At 36.1% G+C, this 26,538-nt stretch overlaps 2 protein-coding genes across 2 annotated transcripts; both read right to left on the bottom strand.

Moving 5' to 3' along the window:
• Positions 1-139: 139 nt before the first annotated feature.
• LOC122357578 (phospholipid scramblase 1) lies at positions 140-9,334 on the bottom strand. Its single transcript, XM_043256987.1, has 10 exons — positions 9,002-9,334; positions 8,166-8,235; positions 7,188-7,219; positions 4,577-4,627; positions 4,179-4,264; positions 3,514-3,556; positions 3,211-3,431; positions 2,893-3,054; positions 1,711-1,872; positions 140-290 (listed from the first exon to the last, which is right to left on the bottom strand). Exons 3-10 carry the CDS (start codon positions 7,198-7,200, stop codon positions 222-224), a joined length of 807 nt encoding a protein of 268 aa, XP_043112922.1. The 5' UTR covers positions 7,201-7,219; positions 8,166-8,235; positions 9,002-9,334; the 3' UTR covers positions 140-221.
• A 12,475-nt stretch (positions 9,335-21,809) lies between these two features.
• On the bottom strand, positions 21,810-25,739 carry LOC122324991 (phospholipid scramblase 1-like). The gene is made up of 9 exons (XM_043219803.1): positions 25,619-25,739; positions 25,415-25,435; positions 24,504-24,571; positions 24,330-24,384; positions 24,038-24,243; positions 23,133-23,294; positions 22,510-22,665; positions 22,260-22,368; positions 21,810-22,159 (listed from the first exon to the last, which is right to left on the bottom strand). Exons 2-8 carry the CDS (start codon positions 25,425-25,427, stop codon positions 22,282-22,284), a joined length of 747 nt encoding a protein of 248 aa, XP_043075738.1. The 5' UTR covers positions 25,428-25,435; positions 25,619-25,739; the 3' UTR covers positions 21,810-22,159; positions 22,260-22,281.
• Between the last annotated feature and the right edge of the window lie 799 nt (positions 25,740-26,538).

Here is a 26,538-nt window from a genome sequence, read left to right as displayed (position 1 = left end):
GAGTGGAGTCACAAAAAAAAATGTGTATGATAAAGTTTGTACTTCTGTTATAAAAATATATATATATATATATATATATATATATATATATATATATATATATATATATATTAGTTAAGAGAGATAATTGGGTGTTTTAGATTGCGTTACGCTACGCTAGGACCAGTTATGATGCTAAAGAGACAACTGTTCATCGTTTGTATTGTTGAAAATATACTTAATCAAACGGGGAACAAAGCTCCAGGATGGTTTCGATCTTGTTTTTGAGAGTGCTCAAAATACATGAAATCCTGTATATTCAAAATAAAAAAGACAAATGTAATGTAATTAGGAATTATGTAACATATTCAGTTCATTTGGTCTAAATAAGGTTTTAAGCAAACATGTGTTTCATTGCACCATGACTTATTTACTATTAGAAATATATTCTTAAAACTCTATAGGAAAGCTAATACATAATGTAAAACAAAACAAAATAATAGTAATATTAATAATGAAAATTAATTTCATATATAGACACATACACACACACACACACACTCAAGGGCCACTTTATTAGGTACACCTTACTAGTACCGGGTTGGACCCTTCAGAAGTGCCTTAATCATTCGTGGCATAGATTCAACAAGGTTCTGGAAACATTCCTCAGAGATTGTGGTCCATATCAACATGATAGCATCACGCAGTTGCTGCAGATTTCTTGGCTGCACATCCATGATGAGAATCTCCCGTTCCACCACATTCCAAAGGTGCTCTATTGGATTGAGATCTGGTGACTGTAGAGACCATTTGAGTACAGTGAACTCATTGTCATGTTCAAGAAACCAGTCTGAGATGATTCGCGCTTTATGACATGACGCGTTATCCTGCTGGAAGTAGCCATCAGAAGATGGGTACACTGTTGTTATAGGCTGTGGCATTGACACAATGCTCAATTGGTACTATTGGGCCCAAAGTGTGCCAAGAAAATATCCCCCACAGCATTACACCACCACCACCAGCTTGAACCGTTGATACAAGGCAGGATGAATCCATGCTTTCATGTTGTTGACGCCAAATTCTGACCCTACCATCCGAATGTTGCAGCAGAAATCGAGACTCATCAGTGCAGGCAACGTTATTCCAATCTTCTATTGTCCAATTTTGGTGAGCCTGTGCGAATTGTAGCCTCAGTTTCCTGTTCTTAGCTGACAGGAGTGGCAGCTGGTGTGGTCTTCTGCTGCTGAAGCCCATCCGCCTCAAGGTGCGACGTGTTCAGAGATGCTCTTCTGCATACCCCGGTTGTAACGAGTGGTTCAACAAGGCATTTGCATCCCACAGAACTGCCGCTCACTATATTTTCCCTTTTTTGGACCATTCTCTGTAAACCCTAGAGATGGTTGTGTGTGAAAATCCCAGCAGTTTCTGAAATACTTGTTCAAAGTCACTTAAATCACCTTTCTTCCCCATTCTGATGCTGAGTTTGAACTGCAGCAGATTGTCTTCACCATGTCTACATGCCTAAATGCATTGAGTAGCTGCCATGTGATTGGCTAATTAGAAATTTGCGTTAACGAGCAGTTTGACTGGTGTACCAAATAAAGAGGCCGGTGAGTGTATATGTGTGTGTATATATATATATATATATATATATATATATATATATATATATATATATATATATATATATATATATATATAAATATATTATGAAGAGTATCTATTACTTACAATAAGAAAGCAGGCTCCTAATATAACTGCTTTTATTTTCACATCCAAATCCATTGGAAACTGTAAGCCAAAGTTGTCTGCATCAGTAAAGGCTTCTGCTTCAAATCCTGTCCACTGTTTACTAATTCGGCCAATGACTGAAGACTCATCCAGTGACATCACCTGGCATCAAATAAACATTAAATGGTGTAGAATATAATTTATGAATCAGTTAAACTTCATTATGGAAGCACAAAATATCACAATAACAAAATAATTATGTTTTTATCTAATGCTTTACATTTTTATACATTACAGACTAAAATCACCAAGACTTCACTTATTTTATTAATTCATTCCTGTGATGCAAAGCTAAACTTTCAGCATCATTACTCAAGTCTGTCACATGATCCTTCAGAAATCATTCTAATACACTAAATTGCTGCTCAGGAAACATTTCTTATTATTGTCAGTGTTGAACATTTTTGTAGAAACTCTTATGCAATTTTTCAGCATTATTTGATGCTGAAAACATTTTGAAAAATTTAAATGTCGTTAAATTTAACGCATCCTTCCTGAATAAAAATATATTACGTGATAATATATAATATGATTGCTGTCAAACAATTAATCACATCCAAAATAAAAGAGTTTGTTTACATGATATATTTGTGTATTCTTTGCATATATATTATGCCTACATAAATACACACCCATGCATGTATATAAGTAGGAAAAATGTGTTGTGTTTATATATTAAATCTATATATTATCTAATTTACATAAATATAAATCTATTCATGTAAATGCATGTAAATATAATATACACAGTGCAAACACATATATAATCGTGATTTATCTTTTAACAGCACTAATCATATATTTTATTATTCTCACAGCCTTTCAATTGTTTATTAGTTTCTAGTTTCTTCTGGTTTGTCTCTCGTTCCTTTGTTCTAGTTTCCTGCCACATAAGTTGTCATGCTTAATAATTAAATTTTTGTCATTAGTTCCCTTATTCTCCTCATTTATTTAGTTTTTAAATTACTTTTTTACCATTCAGTTATCAGTTGTTGTTCATGGTTAGCTTGTTCAATGTAAACCGTCTTTGTGTTCTCTGATCATTTGTATTTATATTATATTGTTACATTATTATATTTTGAACATATGAGTATAGTTTATGGTGTAATGTATGCGCCATACCTCAAAATTAACATCAGAACAACATTTGCAGTCACAGAACGGCCCCACAATCTTCAGAACAGGTTCTTTCCTCTCATTCTGGATAGTGAACTTCGGCAAGAAAGGATGCCAGTTTTGTATTACATAACCAATAGGGCTGCCCGGGGGGCTCTGAACCTCCAGCTGAAATATATGAGGCATTACTGACATGCTAAAACAGAAACATTGATTTTTTTATTCATATTTATAAGCACTTTTTATACAGGAATGCAAAGCAGGATGCAAATCATTGGACTAATATGCATGAAACGGTATGCATGATGAAGTGTTGTACTGTACCTCTTGCAGACAGCAAGGAAAGCAACAACTACCGCAATTAAGGGGGCGGGACAAAGTCATCACTTCTTGTCCCACATTATCCTGGATATGAAGCAGGAATGAGCGTATTGGTCCACAGACCATACGAGTACAAAAATTGCTCTCCTCAGCAGCTAAAAACACCTGCTGTCCTAAACTGTTTTTCACCACATATTGATTATTGGTCTCCCATCCCATGAGAACTGTAAGAGAAAGAGAGCGTTCGTAATCATGTGACAGGGGTTTAGAAAATAGTTTCTAGTGCAATCAGTGACCAAATATTACCTTCCATTAATTCCATTTTCTGATGAACTAGAAGCTGGTCAACCTGTGATAAGCAGCATTGTGGAACCGACACGAAAATAGGAATAGAGTGTATTATTTGTCCATCTTTGCTTATAACCCACACAGGGAAAACACTGTAAAATATCAAAAGTTGAGAAGACTTCAAAGTTTAAAGCAGCTTCGTTAGATTTTTGAGTTCTGTCAAATTTTTGTATTCAGTCTGTAAAACAAAAAGTTGAGTCAGCCAAAAGCTGGTTGCTGTTAACTTTTCTGAACTTTTGATTTTTTACAGTAAGGCAGAGCGCATGCAGTTTAATCCTATTTTTATTTATTAGAAGCCCAGAAGTTACATGCAGTCTCATCATTCGTCTCATCATTCGAAAAATAAAATTGCTGTTTTTCTACACACAAGCACAAATATGCATCTAGTTTAATATTCTTATGGGGGCTCTCCACATATACACACACACACACACAAACACATATATACACTTAAAAAATTGTTAGGAACTGGAATTGTTTAAAATTACTAATTAAACTGAATCATTCAATTCTTCATGATTCCCGTTCTTATATTTCCATAACACAGATCCTAGAGAAAGGTTCATATATGAACAATTAGTTTTTCTCTATAATGAATGTACATGTTTAATAATGTGAATCACCTGGGTCAGGTACTCCAAACCTGGTGGACAGCCCAGCGGTCTGTCTGGGACTGCCATGACCATCGGGACCTGAGGAGGCATATAACCTGCAGCAGAGATGTACATGATTACAGTCTGTGAACTCTATACACATTGTTCAGGTTTATGTCTTTACCTGCTGCTGATGTAGGATAAACTGAATGAGGGCCAATGGTATACACTAAAGGAGAAAGGGACAAGCTGAAAAACTATTGTGCAGATAGATACGTGCAGCATGAAGTGAAGAGAATGAAAACATGGGAGAAGAAGCGACCCATATGTGTCAGTGCACTGAAATTATTTTTTTTAACCTTTAAGGGTCTTAAAGAGTTGTCAATGTGTTTTATAAGGTTGTGAAATATATTGAATTCAGCTCTCACCAGGTGCCATGGGCACATTGGCTGAAGGTACATTTGCTCCTCCTGTCTGATCTACAGAAAGAAGGCCGTTAAAATAGTTTAGATCATTAAGTTAAAGAAAACCATAAAAGTGCTTTCTCATCATGGTAGCAATCAAATGTCAATCAACAATCAACTCATGGTATTTCATCAGGACAGAACCTGTTTCTTGATAATCTTCAGATCATCAACCAAAACTATGCTAATTGCAACATACCAAAAACAATCCTTTATGATACAAAAGTGTGATATTGATTTGACAACTAGAGTATAGCAGAGTAGCACAAACACGGTCATAGAGCAGTATGTTGTACAGCAGAAAAGTATTTACTCATATTAAACAATAAAAATGCAGCTACCTACCTATGACCTAGACATGTTTTAGTCTATAAAGCATTATATCATTACTTATTACACAACTTCGTGGAATACTCGATTCTGATTGGTCCGTCACCACATTCCAAGGTTTGCTATCCCGCTGTGCTAAGATGCTAGTTTGAACATTTCAACTTGCCGCTTCTAGCAATGGCTTCTTCACTGGAGCTTTCAAACTCAATCGATTTCAACTCAGATTAAGGATTTATGTCTAGCTTTGTGGCAAGAAGCCATTATTTTTTGTTATTGCAGAATGAAACCTAACAGGCAGGTGTGTTTCAGTAAATTAGAATGTCTTGGAAACGTTCTTTTATTTCAGTAATTTAACCTAAATTGTAAAACCTGTGCATTAAAGAAATTCAATGCACACAGACTGAATTAGTCTTTGATTCTTTTAATTGTGATGTTTTAGGCTCCCGTTTGACAAAAACCCTTCTGGAAAGGTTTTCTATGGTATTCAGGTCTGGTGAGTTTGCTGGGCAGTCAAGCACACCAACACCATGATCATTTAATCAACTTTTGGTGCTTTTGTCGGTGTGGGCAGGTGCCAAATCCTGCTGGAAAATGAAATCAGCATCTTTAAAAAGCTGGCCAGCAGAAGAAAGCATGAAATGCTCCAAAATTTCTTCGTAAACAAGTGCAGTGTTGTTGGTTTTTGAAAACACAATGGACCAACACCAGCAGATGATATTGCAATTCAAATCATCACAAACTGTGGAAACTTAACACTGGACTTCATGCAAATTAGTCTATGAGCTTCTCCACCCTTCCTCCAGACTCTAGGGCCTTAGTTTCCAAATGAAATACAAAACTTGCTCTCGTCTGAAAAGAGGACTTTGGACTTCTTCTCCTTAACCCAGGTAAGATGCCTCTGACGTTGTCTGTGGCTCAGGAGTGGATTAACAAGAGGAACACGACACCTGTAGCCAAATTTCTTCACACGTCTGTGTGTGGTTGCTCCTGATGCCTTGACCCCAGCCTCAGTCCATACATTGTGAAGTTCATTCAAATTCTCGAATCGATTTTGCTTGACATTCCTCATAGTTCTCTTGCTTGGTTGTGCATCTTGTGAACACAAGTTTCACAGTTTGAATTGAATTGCTGAAACTTTTCCATGACATTCTAATTTACTGAGATGCGCTTATATAAGACTGAAAGGCTTAGATAAACCTTATGAACACATACTACATAGTCAACAATGAGTGTGCATTATAGGCTTTAATGGTTAGTGCAGTATTGGCGCTTTTCCACTATCGGTTCGAAGTACAGTTACTGTGGTAACACAAATGTTTACATATGATATGAGGTGTAAATACACAGTGTTATGGAGGATAAGAACACATTTCTTTAGATTTTATTATTAATTTGTGTTTATATTGTAAAATGGCGCACTTAGCAAGCTATGGAGAAACTAGCAGCCAGACAACAGACAAACGAGATCAGTGATGTCTAACCATGCCGAGAACGGTTTGTAATCGTGCTCTGCTGTTCCAGGCTCATGTGGAAACACAACTGGAACTGTACCTGACTGTACCTGACAGGCCTGATAGTGGAAAATCAGCATATGTTTTCCTCCTGTGTTTGCATGTTCCAGATGGATAAGTCTGTACAGTAATGGCTATTTTTAGGTGACTTTACCTGCATTATTACATTCTTATGCCAGTAGATGGCATCATTCTTTATTCATTTATGCAAGTGTTATGCAAGGATGTTATTCAAATCAGACCTCCCTCTCTCTGCACTACAGAAGTTGCCTTTGAAATTGCATTTAGTCTGTATTTACATTGCAAATACATGTATATTTACATTACTAACCTTTACATATTTCAGGAAGTAAGAAAAAAACTTGCAAAAAGTTACACAATATAAACTTCCTGCTGATCAACTGTAAAAAAAGCAATATCTGAATTATTGAATGCTTAAAAGCAATGATTCATTTAGTAATGGCAATATACTATCCATTGCTTGGAGGCATACAGTGGTTTGATTCTTGTTACTGTTCACGAGACAAAAACACAATAATAAAATTTAGGTTACTAAATATTAACTTTTTGATCAACGAACTCTATAAATCACCTTGCTGTCATGCTCACGAGTCGACCTGTTTAAATCATGCACCTTTGGACCCAGGATGACTACGTTACGTTTTACATTTGTTATGCAATGTGTCGCACTTTTCATAATTTAAGATGGTTCAAAATTATGGGTAATCACTCACCTTGCAAAGACATAATAATGTTCCTCTATAGCCTAATGAAACACAGCAGCGAGAAATAAATACAGAATTTCATTGTGAGTCGACATTAGTAACAGCACGGCTGAGCAAATAACAGTAAGTGACAAAAAAAGTATGTCTGAATTCACAGTAAAGATAAAAAAGTACACAATAAGTACAATACTGCTTCAGGCAAGATTCTAACGTGTGCATTCGACTGCTCTGTTAAAAAGCTAAACATAAGTACCAGTAGTACTTTTTTTCAGTGTATTGTGTAAGTTAAAAGGGAAGCTGTAGGGAAAGAATGCTTTTTTCTTTTAATATTGTTTCATCCCTGTTTTTGGTACAGTCAGGGAAGTATTATGTTGTTTATTTCTATATTTTTCACAAACCTCACAAACAGGTTTGACTGATAGCACAACAGGTACTACAAGTTTGTCAAGGACCGCAACCCACCAGATTGCACTGCCAGTGGACATGCGCCGTACTAAAAAGGGTTACGAATTTATTGATCTGCAAATGCAAGAGCTTGTATGCTCTTGATCTGAGGAGAAACAAGTATAAGCTATTTTGGGCTTCAGGTATGCGTCTCGACTAACAAATGCCCGTCTTGGCGGATTTTAATTAAAAGCAGTGAGTTATGTCTTAAGTGAACATAAACAGTTGGGAAAGTAATCAACAAGCTTGACGGTATATGAGCGCATTCAGTCTTAAAGCAAAAGCAGCCAACAAACAGCAACCACTAATACCTGTTGCTGTCACTCTGTCATTAAATATTGATCAAAAGAAAAAGAAAGATAATTAGAAAATTCGCTTCTCTTCAATAAATAACTTTACTCGTTATAATCCATGTTTTATTAATACCGTGAAGACTATGCAGTGTTTTATTTTTATATTAACATGCTTTATTCGTTTATTAGACTGAAACGTATTCAGCTCGTATCTTCTATTCGTTGCATTTAATGTTTGTAATTTTCTTACGTTTTTTTTTCTGATCTGGGTTTTTTGCTCCGGGCCGCCAGATGTGTAGGACAGGCACTGGTTGCGGGTACTGCATGAGCAAAGAAAAGCAGGCATGAAAAAAACAATGCACTAAACGTCAGTAGTATTCTGCTGTGTTGACTCTTTGGCCTGTAATCGTTGAAACTCTTTGCTACCGTTACGAAACAATTAAACAGCGATCAAAACTGTGAGCAACATAAATTATTCATGCCTTCTTTTGACTAAAGTTGCTGAGGGTGTCGATATACGTAGCTGAAGGTGTGAACGTATTCTGTTTCGAACCGCAACCATTTACCATTAACTTACTTTTTTCTAGAAAAAGGAAAGGTCATACTTTTAGCCTTTACTATAAATGGCGACACAAGTTTGCTGGATGCACAAAATGACCTTTCACTCAAAACACATTGTTACAAGCTTTTTCAACACAGTTGGTAGGCTATGGCACAAATGCATGATGTGAATATACTGCGGTCGCATGAGCTTTAGCTCGGCTCAAGATTAAATTGCTGTGGCATGCTGCTAGAGCTTCAGATAAAAGCAGGCATGCAGATTGATTTGGTAATAAGGAGAGAATAGCATCATCATGTGTCAGATTATGTGCACAGTTTGCCTATAATAAGCAGCGTGACAGAGGCTATTAGGCTACAAACCAGTCAACATTAGCATCTGGTGTGAAACAAAAGCAGTTTTTTGTCTTTTTTTTTACATGCACCATGCTTTGTATAAATAATGTATTAATAAATCACAAAATCTTAACTGTTAAGGCAAACTTTTGCAATTGATGTAAAACTACCACCGCCTGTTTGTTTACTTACCAGATTAAATGCTGACAGCACTTACTACGTTCACTGAAGGTTCCATTATTTCAAAGATGTGCAGTCTTTGTCTGGCATTGATATTTGCAATTCATTCGCTCGTGCTATTGTCTGTCAGTTTCATTCACTGGAATTGCCCCTCCTGTCATAAAAAGGCAATGAACTTGCTAACTCCTTTGTCTGACATATTGCGAGGCATCAAGACACCAGTGATACTCTACACCCCTGGGGAACACCGTACTTGGGGAGGTTGCCTGGCTACTGGTTAACAACAACACACACCTCTACATGAAAGCATGGCTCTTTGTTGGAGCATCAAGCACTACATGTTGCTTAAAACTGGAAACATTTACTGTATGATAACGGTTGCTGATTACTTCAAGATTTTATAGTGCATTATGTACATAGTAAATCTAGTCTAAATTATAGGCTATAACAGTCTTTATAATGTAAAGCAAGTGCTTGAACTCGCTTATTATTATGTTCATAGGTCTGATATTTTTTTTAAATTATGATATGAAAAGTATAATTTCTAAATGTTCAATGCATAATGAATTTGATAAACTGGCATATTTTGACGAACGTCCTGAAAAAGATAAAACAAAAAAACCCACAAAATTTTTAAAAACATACATTTGAAAAATATATAAGAAAAAAAATTATTATTTTAAATAAATTTCACCAGAGCACCTACCCTAAACCTACCCATTTCTGAGCAATATAAAACATGTACTGCAATACACATGTAAACACAGGCACATGTATTTATTGCAAAAACCGACCATAAAAAGCTGTAAAACATTACAAACAAGCCATATTCCATCTTCTGAAGACATTTTCATGCAAAAAGAGTAAAACATAAAGTTTTGATCGCTGAAAATTGTCCCGCTCGATTAACATAATCACATTTCATTAAAAAAAAACTCCTGTAGCATGCCTCAATCGGTCCCGCGATACACAAGATCCAATGACATTTCAGAGCTAAGGCTGACCTAAAGCTTCTTCTGGCACCATTTTTTGAATTTGTGCCACTGATCTATAATAGAGAACATTATATATAAATCAGTGGTTTGTGCACAGAGTCAGACTGCAGTGCACACAGGATCTGAGCTTTATGGCAAATGAAGATGACGATTGTGTCTATTCCTCTCATAAATCAATCATTTTGCCTGGGAAGAGTTGGAATAATAATAACTTTTTTAGATACATTATTACTGTAGTCATATCTGCCTGTTATATCTTTTGTTTGGTTCTATATGACATTTTTGTCAAAATGGAGTTCGCATATTCTTATTATGTGACATCTTATTTACATTATATTATGTTTCTTTTGCTGTGTACATTTTTGGCCTTTTTTTAGAAAGCAAAAAGGGTTCTATCTACACAAGTCTATCAAATAAAAAAACTCAATATCTCTGAACTGCTCAGAATGCAGATAGAACCTTATAATTATAATATGTTCCTGCCTGTGCAACCTCAGTCCAGGTAGCACCTCATGTTACTAGCAGTGACACTGGCTCTAGCCAAATGCAGAACTATTATAAAATAGTTCTGCATTTGTAAAATAGAAAGATGAATAGGGAAAACTTGTCATTGGCCTCCACCTGTAAAACCATTTGGACCATTTCAGTGTTGCCCATCTGGTCCACGCACCTGAAACTGATTAACAACCCGCTGTGGTAGGTTATGTACACACTATAAGATTGGTTGTGAAGTGCTATTGGCTCTTTGTCTTAATGCAAATGCCCTTCACATCGACCTCTAGAACCAGCACCCGAACCCATGATCATAGACTCGATCATAGACATGGAAAATTGTCTGCAGCTGACACAGGGTCTTTGTCTTTATTGTGGAGCTAGTGGGCTTATGAGACTATTACGTCCCCATCATCTCCCACAATCCATGGTGAGTGTCATTCAGTGTTCTTGTAAGAAGATGCAACCTGTGTAACGCTTACTGCCGCTGATGCATCCGCCGCCATGTCCAACTCAAGACCAGAGAATTTTCACATGGCCAGAACCCGTGACTGTCAATTCGTAGGGTTTGCAAACCTCTAGAGATGTTTCAAATACGATTACAGTACCATTACCAATCCTCTAACAAATCTGTTAAAAGAAAAAACCCAAGTCTCGGCCCTGGTCTTCAGCAACCACTGAAGCCTTCGAATCCCTGAAATGAGCTTTAACCAGTGCGCCGCTCCGCATCCATCCAGATCCAGAACTCCTGTTCACCGTGGAAGCAGAGCGGCAGGGGAAACCAGCTCTACTCCATTCATGCTCCTGCTTCTCCCAGAAGCTCAGCCCAGCAGAGCAGAACTACAGCATCAGGAACCGAGAGCTGCTGGCTGTCAAACTAGCCTTGGAAGAGTGGAGGCACTGGTTGGAGGAAGCGGCTCATCTATTTCAGGTTCTGACGGATCATAAAAGTATGCTATATCTTAGAGATGCTAAATGATTGAATTCCCTACAGGCCGGATGGGCACTTTTCTTTACAAGGCACTCTTCACCATCTCATATCGCTCTGGGCCTAAGAACATCTATACTTCTCTGAGGTTCTGGACTATTCCATTAAAGAATATCACAAAAATGTATTGACAATAAAATGCTAATTATGGCAAGCCGTTTTGACATTTAATGTATAAACCACACTAGTATATATTTAATGTTACTAGTACATATTTTTTAGATAATAGTATCTTTTCAAATAAGTACTAATACTTATTCATTAACTAGTAGTGCTTATTCTTTAGGTACCGGTGTCTTTTATAAAGTTATTAGTACTTAATCATTAGATACTAGTACTTATTCCAATAGTGAGTAGTACTATTGGAATATACTCTAATTTTTAAGACAAAATAGCACTAGTTCTTATATTTTAGTTAATAGTAACTTTTTAGACCAGCGATATCCTAATTTAATAGATAATAGTGCTTTTTTAATTTGCATTTCTCCCCATTAGGCTAATCATATTATGAATATTAATGAACAAGCAACAATTAGGAGAGACATTAGACAGAAAACAGAAATAAGGAGATGGATGTCATTTTTTTAAGGAAACCACATAGAAAATAAACAGTAATTTGTACACAAACACATAAATTTTTTTTTTTTTTTTCAGTTTTGTAAACAAATTTTTTTAAACATGGTAGCCTAATGTGCTGTTTGGTCATCAAACGACCTCTAGTGGACGACTGGAAACAAAGCACTAATTTCGTTATCTTTTTATTATTAATATTTATTATAAAACAGGTCCAGCAAGTATAACTGCTATTAGATGTAACAGGTAGCTGTCACTCTAAAGGCCCCACTTACCACAGTTCACCCTCACTGTCAGAAAGGCTCTGATAAGTTTTATAGTTTTAGAATATTTAAAATGTTAATATTTGAGTGTCACAACCATGACGTCAACACCGTTTTCCAGGAAATAATTTGAATTTCTATCTGCACTGTTAGGCTGTAACTTTACAGTTACTTACTGTAAAAAAAGTCCAGTAAAAAGTAAAATACTATGTATAAAAATTACAGTTAAGTACTGTAACATGCACTGTATTATGGGTAATGACTATTAATTCTACAGTAACTTACCGTATCTGTGAATTTGCGGTACTTTACTGTTTATGCAAAAGCAGTAGTGCTGCTGTAAATGAAGAAGCCAGATTTCTTGAATGTGCTGCAGATATTTTAAGTCTAAAACATCATACAATATGCACATAGCCTTATTGTGCTGATGTTATTGAAACACTCCCATCTTTTCACGTAAATACGCAAAACAGAGAGAAAGTGTAGGGTTAAAGGGTGGAAACAGAAACGGGCATGTCTGTCTGGTGTCTGGTTCAGCATACACCCCACTCCAGCATGACCAGAGAAAAGTCATCCACCACCAACCATAACCCCGCCATGGTGGATGGGATGTTAAAAGCCTCTGAAAGTATTTGGAAGAATGTTTGCACATTTAAGTAAGATTTAATTGTCTAGTTTGGAGAGCTAATTCTACACTGGTTCCGCCTTGCTCTGAATCTCTCTGTCTGCTCATTCTGGTCTGAGATGGTGCAGAAGCAGCTGGATAGCGAACTAGAACACAGACAAGACATTATTAATAGAATTTGAGAGTTATGAAAAAATATATCTGTAAAAATCATTCCTTCTGTTTCCTTGCTATATTTGTATGTATATATATTAACTGCTATATTTGCTGAAATTATTGGATGTGACTCAGCCTCTCCTTGAACATTTTTAAATAGCTGCATGCCAATGATATGCAGGTAAACATGAGCGGTCAATTACCTTTGATAATTCTTAATGATAATTAATAATAATAAATAAGATATAATTATTCATTTTTATAAGTATATATTGTAATATATATATATATATATATATATATATATATATATATATATATATATATATATATATATATATATACATTACAATATTTACAATAAGTATGCAGGCTCCCAGTGTAGTGTAGCTTTCATTTTGACGTCCAGGTTGTGTGGAAACCGCAACACAAAATCTGCATTTGATCCACAGCATGAGGAAGGTCTGATGAAGTTGAAACATGTATGTTTGTATGTATGTTAAATCGTTTTTTTGCTTCTTTGTAGGGATCAAATTTCCACAGAAATATTACAACCTGAAATATCCTACATCTAATGTAGGTCAGGCAATGAGGTAAATGGCTTAACAGTCATACTAAACAGCAGTTTGATTATTAAGCAAAATAAAATTCTGTAAATTTCCGTTTAAGGTTAGATGATAGAACATATGTTTGCTCAATTAAAAACAATGGGCTATAGTCAAAGGAAAATTTAAACTTGTGTCTGAGTTGATGTGTTTCTCCTCATAGTTATGATCCATGCAGCTGATGCAACAATCAAATGGTCTATTGATCTTAAATGCTGGTTCACCTCGTTCATTCTCAACAGTAAATTTAGAAAGGCAACAACACCAGTTTTGTCGAATATATCCGATGGCAATTCTCGGAGGAGACTGAACCTCCAGCTAAAGTACATACACAACATATAATATACACATAATTTATTTACATAACTTCATGGTTAAACAAGAAAACATTCATACCTCATGGCTGGCACAGCAGCAAACAGATGGATGCACCAGTCTGATGACCTTCAGATTTGAGTGGTCAGTAACATTCATTGTGAAAAAACGTCCACCGCCACAGCAACACCTTTCACCACAATCGCTGCCATCGGTCACAAAATAACTGTTAACAGGCTTTATCCCACAGCAAACTTAAAGCAATCGAAGGAGATAAGTGTGTCATTCATTTGATTTTGCTCTATTCCGTTCAAGAAATGTTAATGAACAAACCTTCTGCGAAATGTTCTTTCATAGTTTCTTCTTTGTATACAAACAAACGATCCACATTTCCATTTACATTTAGTCATTTTGCAGACGCTTTTATCCAAAGCGACTTACAATTGAGTACAACATGAGTACAACAGCGATTCATTTTTTGAGAGACAAACAGACAGAGTAAGTGCTTATATCACCCAGTCACAGGGAGTGTTCAAATTAGTACATGCCAGAAGGGAAGGAATAAACAAGGGGGAGGAGAAGTGAGACAGAGACAGTGAGAGTATTTTTTTTTTTTTTTTTTTTTTTTTTTTATGATGAGGTCAGGTATTGCTGAAAGATGTGAGTTTTCAGCAGTTTCTTAAATATTGACAGAGATCCAGCATTCCGGATATGTACGGGAAGATCGTTCCACCAGCCAGGAACAGAGAACGAGAAAGTTCTGGAGAGTGATTTCGAGCCTCTTTGAGATGGTACCACGAGGCGTCGCTCGCTAGCAGATCTCAGACTTCTAGAGGGTGTGTAGATTTGTATCCATCTAAAATAAAAAATGGTTCCTTGTAGAGAAAATTGCTGTGAGATAAATGCATTTGTTCGAGTCAGAGTAACACGCACACAATGATAATCATTAATATGTTTTTTAAGAAGCATTTCCAGGCCTATCTGACATTGCTGAAGGTCTCCAGATGAGAAGGACAGTGGTACGGAACTGAGAAAGGAATCATTACAGTGTCTACTAGTGGAACATAACCAGACATCCATGTGTATGTATAAAATTATTGCACATTGCAGATCACAACTTTAAGTTCAACTTCAAGTTTCAGTGTGCTATATTATAATGATGTATTGTTAGAAATGTAAAAAAAGCATATTCTTCCCCTATATGTATTACTTTTATGTTGTTTTTTAAAGTTTTTTCACAGGTGCTCATATTTTAGCTTGCCTCTTCTAGTCAAAGAATAAAAACAAGGATAGACAGACAACCCAACCTTAACAAGCTCACTTGAAAATTCCATATTGGATTTTATCTGGAGAGAGAATGAATAAATGAATATACACACACGCACGCATGCACTCACACACACACACACACACACACACACATATACATATACACAATGTCAAGTTTTTTATGTCATTGTAAATGTAATAGTAAAAACTTCATACCACTTCAATATGTACAATTTAGTATTACTTTAAATAAATAATATGGACAGATATATTATACATACCAGTGAGATACAGCGTGTCTGTTAGACAGCAGTGCTAATCAGTTCTTTCGGCTTGCTCCTTTTTTTGTCAGTGGTTGCCACAGTTGAATAATCCGTACAGCCGCTTTGGCACATTTTACTGGGACTGTACTGACTCATATAACCTCAGTGCTCGGTCACATGCACTCATTCCCACACATTGACATTAATACATTTAAAAAAATCTTTCATTCACACACACAAGAAAAATCGTCATGATACATAACCTTGAATCTTTTTTTTTATTTTTGAAGAACGTGATGTTTGTGGTTGAGCAGGTCTCTGCAGCTTTGTCATAAACATTACTGGATTGCACAGTATTAGTTGAAGATGAAAAAGCTCTACCTCCTTTAGTGGACTTTGCGATCATAGGTACTACCAGTCCAGAGATTTCGGACCTTAGGGAGTGGGTTGGGTTGTAGTGTGGTAGAAGACAAGTTAGATACGCAGGAGTTAAACTATTAAGGGCATCTAGTCTAGAGGTCATGAATGCATGAATTAGCTTTCTGCATCAGAAACAGATAATATGTTTTGTAGCTTGGCAATGTTTCTAAGATGGAAGAATGTTGGTTTTGTAGCATGGGAAATATGATTTTCAAAAGACAAGTTGCTGAAAAGACAACATATAGATTTTTGACTGCAAAGCACATAACAGTACATCCATCTACTTCAGAGCCTCTGCACAGTTGCCCCAAACCCACCCCTGCTATCACCCCAGCTCAAAGCACTCTGTTTCTGCTCCACTAAAGATCCACTGATTCTGCAAATCCCCCTGCAGCATCACTCACAATCTGTATGCCCGCTCTATTGAGATTATTGAGTTATTTCCAAAGGTTGTTTGTTTGATCTCCCTTGTGACTGTTTCTGTGTTTTCGTTCTGGTTTTTCCATGTGGTTCGTGCACAGATGATACTGAACTGATAATGTTTCCTTATCAGCATGATCCCTCACTGCACACCAGTTCTCTTTTATGGCATAATTTTTCTTCTGTTTCTTGGCCACTGTCAAGTCTATTTCTTTTTGCTAAATTTATTTGGTTTGGTTTAATGGATTTTCTTTTTTGTCTAGTTGTGTTATTTCAGTATCTGTTTCTTGTTGAATCCTGTTATTTGACTTCAATGTTTGGCTCATATTGTGTTTATTATTGTGCTTTAATAGTGAAGTAAAGCATTTTTATGCTTTTGGGTCTTTTTTCTTTCAAAAAATAATCTTTGTTACGTTCAACTGTGGAGCTACAAGTTGAAGGAGTTGAATAATGCTTGTTTTTCATTGGAGACTTTGACAAACCTTGGGTCAATGATCCACTTGCTTATGCTGGCGAGTCTAGTTAACTGTTGCTTTATTATTATTTAATGTGTGTTTTTTTTCTTCAGCTGTGGATCTATGTAACAGAGAACAATATATCATATTACTGTGTCTGGTCGAGCTTGCTGTTTGAGAATCCAGGACTGAGTTCAGGACCCTCGCAGCTATGAGTCAGAGGAATCATGAGGAACTGGCCACGTGGATATTGCATTGGCTTGTTGAGGACATCAAAGATGAGATTTATGCTCATTCTTGAAGAATCTTGAAGAATCTTGAAGATCTAAATGATATTTTGATCTTTCCATCTGTCTTAACACAAGAATGGAGCTGCATCATCAAGTTCAGGGTCAGTCCATCAGACATCTAGCAGAACTCCCTTATTTCCCTTCTGTTTTCTGGGTACCTGATGCATCCATTGAAGTTGAGCTGGTTAGCAGGTTAGCCGACTGCCTCTTTCTGCTTTTCTTTCTGTTTTTAGTTGGAGCCAATTTTTTTATGTACACTGTCTTGTTTCTGCTCCTTCTTCTGTGTTTCAGAAAGAGGAGAGTGATTTGTGGGGTCTCCAGTGGGGTCATTCTTCTAGACTTGCCCTTCCTAAACTTTCCTCTGCTAAGGAGATGGTCCAAGTGATCTATGAACACATCATCAGGATCCATGGTCTTCCAGAGGATGTGGTCTCTGATAGGGAACTCTAGTTCCTCTCCTACTTTTAGAGGGAGTTCTGTGGGCAGATTGAAGTCTCTGCCAGTTCCATCCACAGACAGCCAGTCAGTGAGGGATAACCAAGATCTTGGTCGGATGTTCCAATGTTTGGCTTTCCACAACCCAAAGCCAGCAGCTAACTTAGGCTAAATATGTTCATAACTCATTGCCGGTATCTTTGACTGGGCTGCCTCCATTTATGTGTTGCCTGGGTTATCAACCTACTTTGTTCCTTCCCAGGGTTCCAAAGTGGCCATTGCCTTGGTCCAGGTTTTTATTCAGTATTGTCGTCATACCTGGCAGAGGGCCAGGAATGCGCTAATCTGGTCCAGGGGACTTACTAAAATGACAGTGGATTGCAGCCAGATGATGGCTCCTAGGTATGTTTGTGGACAACAGATTTGGCTTTCCACCAAGGACGTGCCGCTTCAAGTCCTGGCTTAGTAAGTTGGCGTTTAGGTTCATCGTCCATATGCTGTTGTCAAAGTGATCTTGTGTTCTTCCCAGGTTCCTTCTTTGTCCTCCTCTATTTCTTTTCTCCTCTGATGATGATTGAGGATGCTCCTGCCTTCATTGTCTATGTCTGAGTTTTTGTTTTACCACGTGCGTGCGTACACAGCTGGTGGTTTTTCCTAATCAGCACAAGCCCTCATTACTATACACAAAATGGCTAAATTTTTTATTCTATCTTTACTGTTTTTGTATTTTGCCAGTGTTTTCTGTTTTCTTGGCCTTGAAGAAGAACAGCGAATGCCGTGAGTTGTACACATGAAAACAAAACCCCCTAGACCAGTGGTTCCCAACCTTTTCTTGTTTGAGGCACCCTTGGAAAGCCTTTCAAAAGTTCCCGGCACCCTTATAAGGAAATAGATGTTTAAAATCTCTGTAGCTTTTTTATTATTATTTATTTATTTGTTTCATTTCGAGAGTTTGCATGCAACAACACCTTATACCTAGTCCTAGATGATATGAGAATACTGTTTACACTGATTCTGCCTTAATAAAAAAATTTTGTTGAAATTTTGGCGGCACCCTCAAAAGATCTCACGGCACCCCTTAGTGCCGCGGCACACCGGTTGGGAACCACTGCCCTAGACAGTGACCACATGCTAATTCAGAATGCGTCTCCTACAAAGACTGACAAAAGAGTATACTTTAAAGACTTGCATACTCAACTGTCAACTGTAAAATGGAGCTTTGTGCTCATGTATCCCACCTCCCTCATTTAGCAATGAGTTAGCAATCACAAAAATGAACTGATAGGCTATAATACCTACATCTTTCTCCCTTGGTTATCTGTTAACTAAATCAAATATATTTGAAGAATTTATACCTTGTATGTATTTTTACTAAAGATTATGCATAACCTTATCATGTAATATAATATTTAGTATTTTCTAAGTGAGAAAAATTGTAATATGTACTATTGTCTGTTCAAAATTAATTAAAAGAAACCAATCATAGCATTTGTTGTTTTTTCCTTTTGTACCAAAATTGTATCAACAAATCATGCTCTTTGGCCCCTCTGATCACCACAAGAGAGAGCCTTCATCCGAATACTTGTTTAAAGAACTCCTTTTCCATTACATGTGCATAGATACTTGCCTCTGCCTGTTTGCCAGCTTCTCCACAACATTAGTTTTTCACTGCTTGTCTCTTTGACTACTGATAAAATCAGACAGTTTAATAGTTTTATTTAAGTTGTTTTGGAATTAGTGACTTGTAATTTGTAGTGGAGTCATTTTCACTGCAAGGTATCCGTACTTTTACTCAAGTAGCAATGTTAAAACATAAGCAGCAAGAAACTGACATCACAAAAACACAGGTATTATGTAGCAGGTAAATCTGACCCATGGGCGCTTATAGGTATAAATGACCTATTTGGGAAACTTTTAAAAATCTTTCATGTACATTTTGAAGGGGTCATATGATGTTGCTAAAAAGAACATTATTTTGTGTATTTGGTGCAATGCAATGTGTTTATGCGGTTTAAGTGTTAAAAAATACATTATTTTCCACATACTGTATATTGTTTCTCCTCTAAGCCCTGCCTTCCTGAAACGGGTTGAATTGTACAAAAGTGAGGTGTTCTCTCATTGGCCAGCTGTCCAGTGTGTTGTGATTGACCGAATACCTCAAGTGTTTGAGGGTAATGTTACATCTTTTACCATAACAAAATGCCACAAAAACAATAAAAGCCATTACAAATGAAGCATTTGTTGTATCCAGTGGGGACATAATTCTGATTATCATGACTTAGTGCTGTCTTTTTACGCATTGTATTGCATCACTCCTCGTAAACATAATACCATTATGCATTCATGACAGAGAAACAACAAGCATTACTCCAAGCAACTCATAAGTAGCAGGTTCTTTTAATAAGAAAGTGTAATTACAAATTGTGAGTCAGAATCACCATACTGTCCTTGCAGTTTCTCTACTTATTAGCAGGCTCAAGAATGAGTTCTCTGTAAATGCACTGCATACACTCTAAAATTTGTTTTAAGCTGCACTGTTACAATGTTGTATATACAATTTAACCATTAATTTCCAGTTGTGTCATCTTTTGGAAACACAGCATCTCCATGACATAATGCCGGCAAAAACAGGGGGTGTGGAGAATTCATAACTTTTATAAAGAATATCTGCTTGGTTGTAAGATTTTAGTCCTTGCAAATTCAGGGATCTTATCTATGCAACTTGCATCATATGACCCCTTAAAAAAGGGTTCTAGTGTTAATAAGGTAATCAGGGTGCCAAGCCTCCTGAATCCTGCCCTGTCACTGTGTGTTGCAATAGTTCTTTTTTGACTACTATGCTTTTTGGGCCTTGGTGGACAATTACAGGTAAAGTTACTGTGAAAAATTGTGTTTAAAATGTAAACTACTCAATACCAACTGTCTTTATAAGTGACTCGTGTTCAAAAGCACTGATCCATTCAGTGGCAAGATCCAAGGGATAGCCTTGAGCAGGAGCAGCTAGAACAAAGACTTTGAGAGACTTAAGGACATAGGACATTTTAAAAAGCCAGGTGCCTCTGTCATAAAGGTATCCATAAACTGTTCACCATGTGACATGATAATTCGATAATCAAAAGTTCTGAAAATTAATTGTTTAATTTAATATTCTAATCATTTATTAATATTAAAGATGTAATTATTAATTACAAACATATCCTACATTACTCTAAAAAGGATAATATTTTAAAACAGGCCTACTTTTAGTGGCCTTTTATCTTAAAAAACATGACTGGATTTACATCTTCAGATTAATTCCACAGCTGTTTAAAGTAGCAACAAGAACGTGTGAGCTCTGATATTTAAAACCAAAGAAACGTGTTTGTAGGTCAGTTGTTTGCCTTCATTGTGGGGAAATTAAAACATTCATATGGATTTCTATAATTTAAAGTTAGCCGTTTTTGTATTTTGTATATTTGTCCTTTGGATATTAGTCAAGTTCCAGTTCAGTAACTATTCTGTAAGTGAGCAAGTACATAAAGATAGATCCTACATAGAGATAAAATGTAAACAGAATGTGAAATGAATTTCAGATATTGAGTTTTTTTTTGTTTTTACTCTTTGTAGGAATTGGTTTGTAACTTGTTATCGTGTTGCCGTGTTGCCTAAGTTGCACTGAAAGATGAAGATCAGAAATAGTTGATAGTCTTTAATAATTTACCGAGAGAAATCCAGCAAAGAAGCAAGTACAACCATGTAAAGTCGATACCTGACAATAATGACCTGAAAAGGTGGAACTTAAAAACAAGCGTAAGCAGTGTGATGAGTGACTAACTGAGATATTACACCCATCCCGGAAAGGCACAAGGTCACCCCGAGAAATTAAATATAGGAAGATGAGTGTCCGAGAGAGGGGTGAAACTAAACAATCCAAGATAGGAGGCAACAGAGCCGATCCTCCCTATGCTCAAAATACGCAACCTTTGTAGGGGCCCCTGAAACACCAGGGGCCCCCCTTGCTCTAAAAATATTTAATTTTAGTTTTGATTTTGGCCAGCGGTTATGACAACATAAATGTTCATTTCTTTTAATGCAGTGCGTTTTTGCCCTTTTTATGTAAAACAAAAAGAAATCATGTTACATCAATTGAAAATATGCTTAATGGAAACGTGTCGATTTTGAAAAAACTCCCAAATACCACAAAAAAGCACACTCGCGTGAGATGATTTTTCAGGCAATTTAAAAAAGGAATAATTCGCTAAGCTGCAATGGAAGTGTTTTCGCATTTACAGGTCACACGGCGTATGTAAAAATAAGGGGGTTACTTTTTAGTTGATGGAAACCAATGACTTTTGTCACCATATTTTTGCGGAAATCTGTAATGGAAACGTGGCTAGTGTCATACGGTCTCTTACTCTTACAAAAAAAAGCAGTAGTAAGTGTGCCGAGCATGGGAGAGATACGCAAAAGCTTTTCATGGGGCAGATCGAGACGAAAACAGACAAAAGCATTTAATTCATTCATTTAGTTCATTCATTCATTAATAACTCTCCATCCCCTGCAGAAGTCTGGCATCCAGTGCCAAGATCCAGGGGATGGCCTTGAGGAGGAGAAGCTGAATCGTGATCTAGAACGCAAACAGCACATTAATGTTAAAATTTAGAGGCTTGAAAATATATATATTTTGCAATTATTCCTTTTGTTAACTTAAGAAAAAAAGCCTTAACTGTTTAGCATGAAATCATACGCCTAGTACATTTTCAAATATCCAAATGCCAAGGATATAAAGGTAGCAATGAGCGGTTCACCATGTGACGTCTGATAATTCACATAGTCCTGAAAATTAATTATAATTAATATTAATAAAAATAAATTAATATACTATTAAAACTTGTAATTATTCATTCTAAACAAATTCTACATTGCAAAAAAAAAAAAAAAAAAAAAAAGTTATTTTTTTCTATTATCAATATTTACAATAAGTACGCAGGCTCCCATTAGAGTAGCTTTCATTTTGACGTCCAGGTTGCGTGGAAACCTCAACACAAAATCTGCGTTTGATCCACAGCATGAGGAAGATCTGATGATGTTGCCAAATGGTCTTTCCGTCGCTTCCTCATTCAAAGACAGCAGCTGTGGTCACGGTATAAGAACGGTAGTACAACACACATTAACACAATGATCTGGTTACTAGCTCCTCATCTACAGTGTTTACTGTTTCCACAGTAACATTATATAGAAGACTACTTTTAATGATCTCAGAAACATTTTCAAAAACAAAAACATCACTGGACATTCTGCTGCTGTTTAAATAAGACAAGGCCGTGTTAGCTTTGATATTTAAAACCAAAGAAACACGTTTTGGGTCAGTTTTTACCTTCATTGTGGGAATCATATTTCCCCAGAAATATAACACAACCTGCAATACCCTACAGCTAATTTGGGTCAGGCAATGTGGTAAACGGTGTAATAAGCATAAACAGTAAACAGTAGTTTAATCATAATCTAAAAATTATTTATGTTAGGACTGAAAATGTCGGTCAATTAAAAAACAATTATGGGCTACTAGTCAATGGAAAATTTGAAAAAATGTGTTTTACCTCATAGTTATGATCCATGCAGCTGATGCAACAATCAAATGGTCTATTGATCTTAAATGCTGGTTCGCCTCGTTCATTCTCAACAGTAAATTTAGAAAGGCAACAATACCAGTTTTGTCGAATATATCCGATGGCAATGCCTGGAGGGGACTGAACCTCCAGCTAAAATATAAATACAACATATAATATACACATAATTCATTCACATAACATAACTTCATGGTTAAATGAGACGATAAAAACATTCATACAGGGGTGATTCTAGGGTTTTATCTTTTTGGGGGTCTTAATTAGCACTCAGAGAGACCATTATATACAACAACAAAAATTACTTAGATAAACTGTATTTTATTGTGCTTATATTAGGCCTACTGTATGAACTAAACTGACACAATTACCTATTAAAGTTAAGAGCAGTGAGTGATTCTCATGTTTTTCTTCCGCTGTTGGATTAAAATTATAAGTATAATAAAAGAAACGCATGGATCCGTTATACCAACACATTCGGCATTTTCTTAACTGTTTATGTTTATATAACCAACTCTGATTTAATCTCATCAAGACGACCATTGTGCCATAAAAATGTATTTTTGTTTGTTTGTTCAAGAAGACGCGAAAGTGAATTAGCCGATCTAATGTGTTCAATAGCACTATTTTCTTTTTCTACTTGATTGTGCTATTTATGCGCAGAAACTAACTCTGATGCATCTCATAAGCACGTCAATGTATAAATAGCACATCAAATTAAAAAAAAAAAGAAAATCGTGTCATTTAAACGTGCCATTGAGACCAGGCTGCTATTCGGTAATTTCCAATAGCTGATTCTAGTTTTAGGTAGGCTGAGACGACAAATAGGGGGGTGAAGCCCACCAAGAAATGGTCTAAAACCACCGCTGCGTTCATACCTCATGGCTGGCACAGCAGCAAACAGATGGATGCACCAGTCTGATGACCTTCAGATTTGAGTGGTCAGTAACATTCATTGTGAAAAAACGTCCACCGCCACAGCAACACCTTTCACCACAATCGCTGTCCTCAAGAATACTGAAAACCTTGTTCCCAGTGCCATCGGTCACAAAATAACTGTTAACAGGCTTTATCCCACAGCAAACTGGATCAAGTTTAAGAAATGAAAGGAGATAAGTATCATTCATTTGATTCTGCTCTGCTTCGTTCATGAAATGCTAACGAACAAACCTTCTGCGAGATGTTCTGCTACGGTTTCTTCTTTGTACACAAACAGTTGATCCATCTAAAACAAACAGAAGGATGGCGAGATGTTTGCAGCGTTGCTAAATGAATGCATTTGTTCAAGCACGCAATGATAAACATTGTTATGATTTTTAAGAAGCATCTCCAGTCCTATCTGACCGTGTTTAAGGTCTCCAGATGAGAAGGACATGGGTACGGGACTGAGGAAGGAATCAATGCGGTGTTCTCTAGTAAAGCATAAACAGCTTTGTTAAATTATTACACGCTGAAATTGGCAGATAACAGCTTTCTTGTTCACGGTTTTAAGTTCTTTAATAAAACAATGCATTGTCAGAAATATTACACGAAATAAATGATTCACGAGGCTGGTTTAAATTGGTTTTTCATAAGCAATCTTTTGTGAACAAACACATTTTTTTAATATTAATGTGTACTCATGACAAGTGAATATTAATGTGTACTCATGACCTTAGTACACTTTAAATTAAAGAATTGATAAATGATTAAGATAAATGATTTTAAATTAGATGATGTTATTATTATTTTGTCATCATTTAAAGTCCATTTATGTTGATGTTTTGACTAACTACAGAAAGTAACTCCTTATCGTTTTAAATGTATAGTATGATATTTTATACTAATTTAAGGTTACATTTTACACTGCAACATTATAAAAAGTGTAATTACAAATATACTGTATTTATTAAAACATGCAAGTTTCAATAAAAAGACATTAAAATTTATTTTACTATAAAGTTTGGTAAATTCAACAGTACACTGGAAACAAATTTTAAAGGCAATAGAAGTCATTTTAAAAATACTAAGATGTGCTTAAATACTGAAAAAAACACCCTAGTGTAAAACTACTGAATTATAAATATAAACTATAATACATTTAACAATTAACATCTGACATGCAATTAAGTGACAGAAATTTTACCCTTAATTATATTATGTGTTATTTCTCTATTATGTACTTGTTTCAAAGTGTACGTATTTTTCACAAGGGAGCATGTTCTAATCAAAAAAAACATAATGGTGACAAACAGACTCCTCACACTTAAACTCACCTGACAATTCCATGATTTTATCTGCAACAAAAAAATCTATTTAATTAATATATATTAATTCTTGTACGTGTTGTGTGCATTTTTATATATATATATATATATATATATATATATATATATATATATATATATATATATATATAAACTACACATATGTATATAAAACTTAAAATTAAATAATATTGAGACATATATTATGCATACCAATGATATTTGTCTGTTAGGCAGTGGCGCTAATCGCTCTTGCTCTCTCTCTTTCGCTTGCTCCCATTCTTGTCAGTGGTTGCTAAAATGGTTTGGCATGTTAATGCTGAATGGCTGTCACACCGTCACTCCCCTCATCAACCGATCCCACCACCTGTTCACGATCCCCATCTCCAGAGTACTGATTCCCCACACCTTCATATACCTGTGCGCCTCAGTTAGCCAGGGGCTGTTCTCAAGGTTACTATCCACAAGCTCTGAGCAATTCTCTACCTGTTTGTCTGCCTGAACGCCGAACTCTCTGACGACTACAATCCTCTGCTAAGGAAAGTTGTACATTGACTTTGTACTGTAGTAGATTTTCAGTTTCCTTTATTCGGATGGATGCCGCTGTATGCTTTTTGATATTAAACTGACTGGGTTCGATTGTATTCAGAGTCCGTCTCGTTGATCAGAGCCTGACAATGGCCTTCCTGCCACAACCGTAGCACTAATACAGTAAAATACTACTACTAATAATACATTTTAAAAAATGCATCATACGAATGGCATCAGTCTATTCACATTTGTGCAATTTGTAAATATGTAATGATAATAATATGTAGCGAATTAGCTCGAACAATTTTATAGGGAATTTGAACGGAATCAAAGTTTCAGAATCAGTTTTACAGCGGATCAATCTAACATCAACTCTGCTTAACTTTTAAGCACAAAACACAAGGCGCTTCTCTTTTCAGCATCAATATGGCGTTATTGGATAAACATAAGACCTAACTAAAAACGCAGGTATTCACCCATTCAGAGTTACAGGAAGAAAGAAAGAGAGAAAATGAGTTCAAGAGAACGAATATGCAATATTTGCAATTGCATAGACCTGAACAACCATCGATCACTTGATTAACCCTCGAGTTTTTCAATGA

The sequence above is a fragment of the Puntigrus tetrazona genome, chromosome 2, assembly GCF_018831695.1.
Source record: "Puntigrus tetrazona isolate hp1 chromosome 2, ASM1883169v1, whole genome shotgun sequence".
NCBI classification, from domain to species: Eukaryota; Metazoa; Chordata; class Actinopteri; order Cypriniformes; family Cyprinidae; genus Puntigrus; species Puntigrus tetrazona.
Note: the sequence above shows the minus strand (reverse complement) of the source record. Positions and strands in the feature narration are given on the sequence as shown.

Coding starts and splice junctions, on each gene's coding strand:
- LOC122357578 (XM_043256987.1), bottom strand. Junction 4,265..4,576: donor CAATGTGCCCATGGCACCTG/GTGAGAGCTGAA, acceptor TCTCTGCTGCAG/GTTATATGCCTCCTCAGGTC. Junction 3,557..4,178: donor GTTTGGAGTACCTGACCCAG/GTGATTCACATT, acceptor TGCTTATCACAG/GTTGACCAGCTTCTAGTTCA.
- LOC122324991 (XM_043219803.1), bottom strand. Junction 22,666..23,132: donor GCATGGATCATAACTATGAG/GTAAAACACATT, acceptor CCGTGACCACAG/CTGCTGTCTTTGAATGAGGA. Junction 22,369..22,509: donor TGGGAGCCTGCGTACTTATT/GTAAATATTGAT, acceptor ATTAATTTTCAG/GACTATGTGAATTATCAGAC.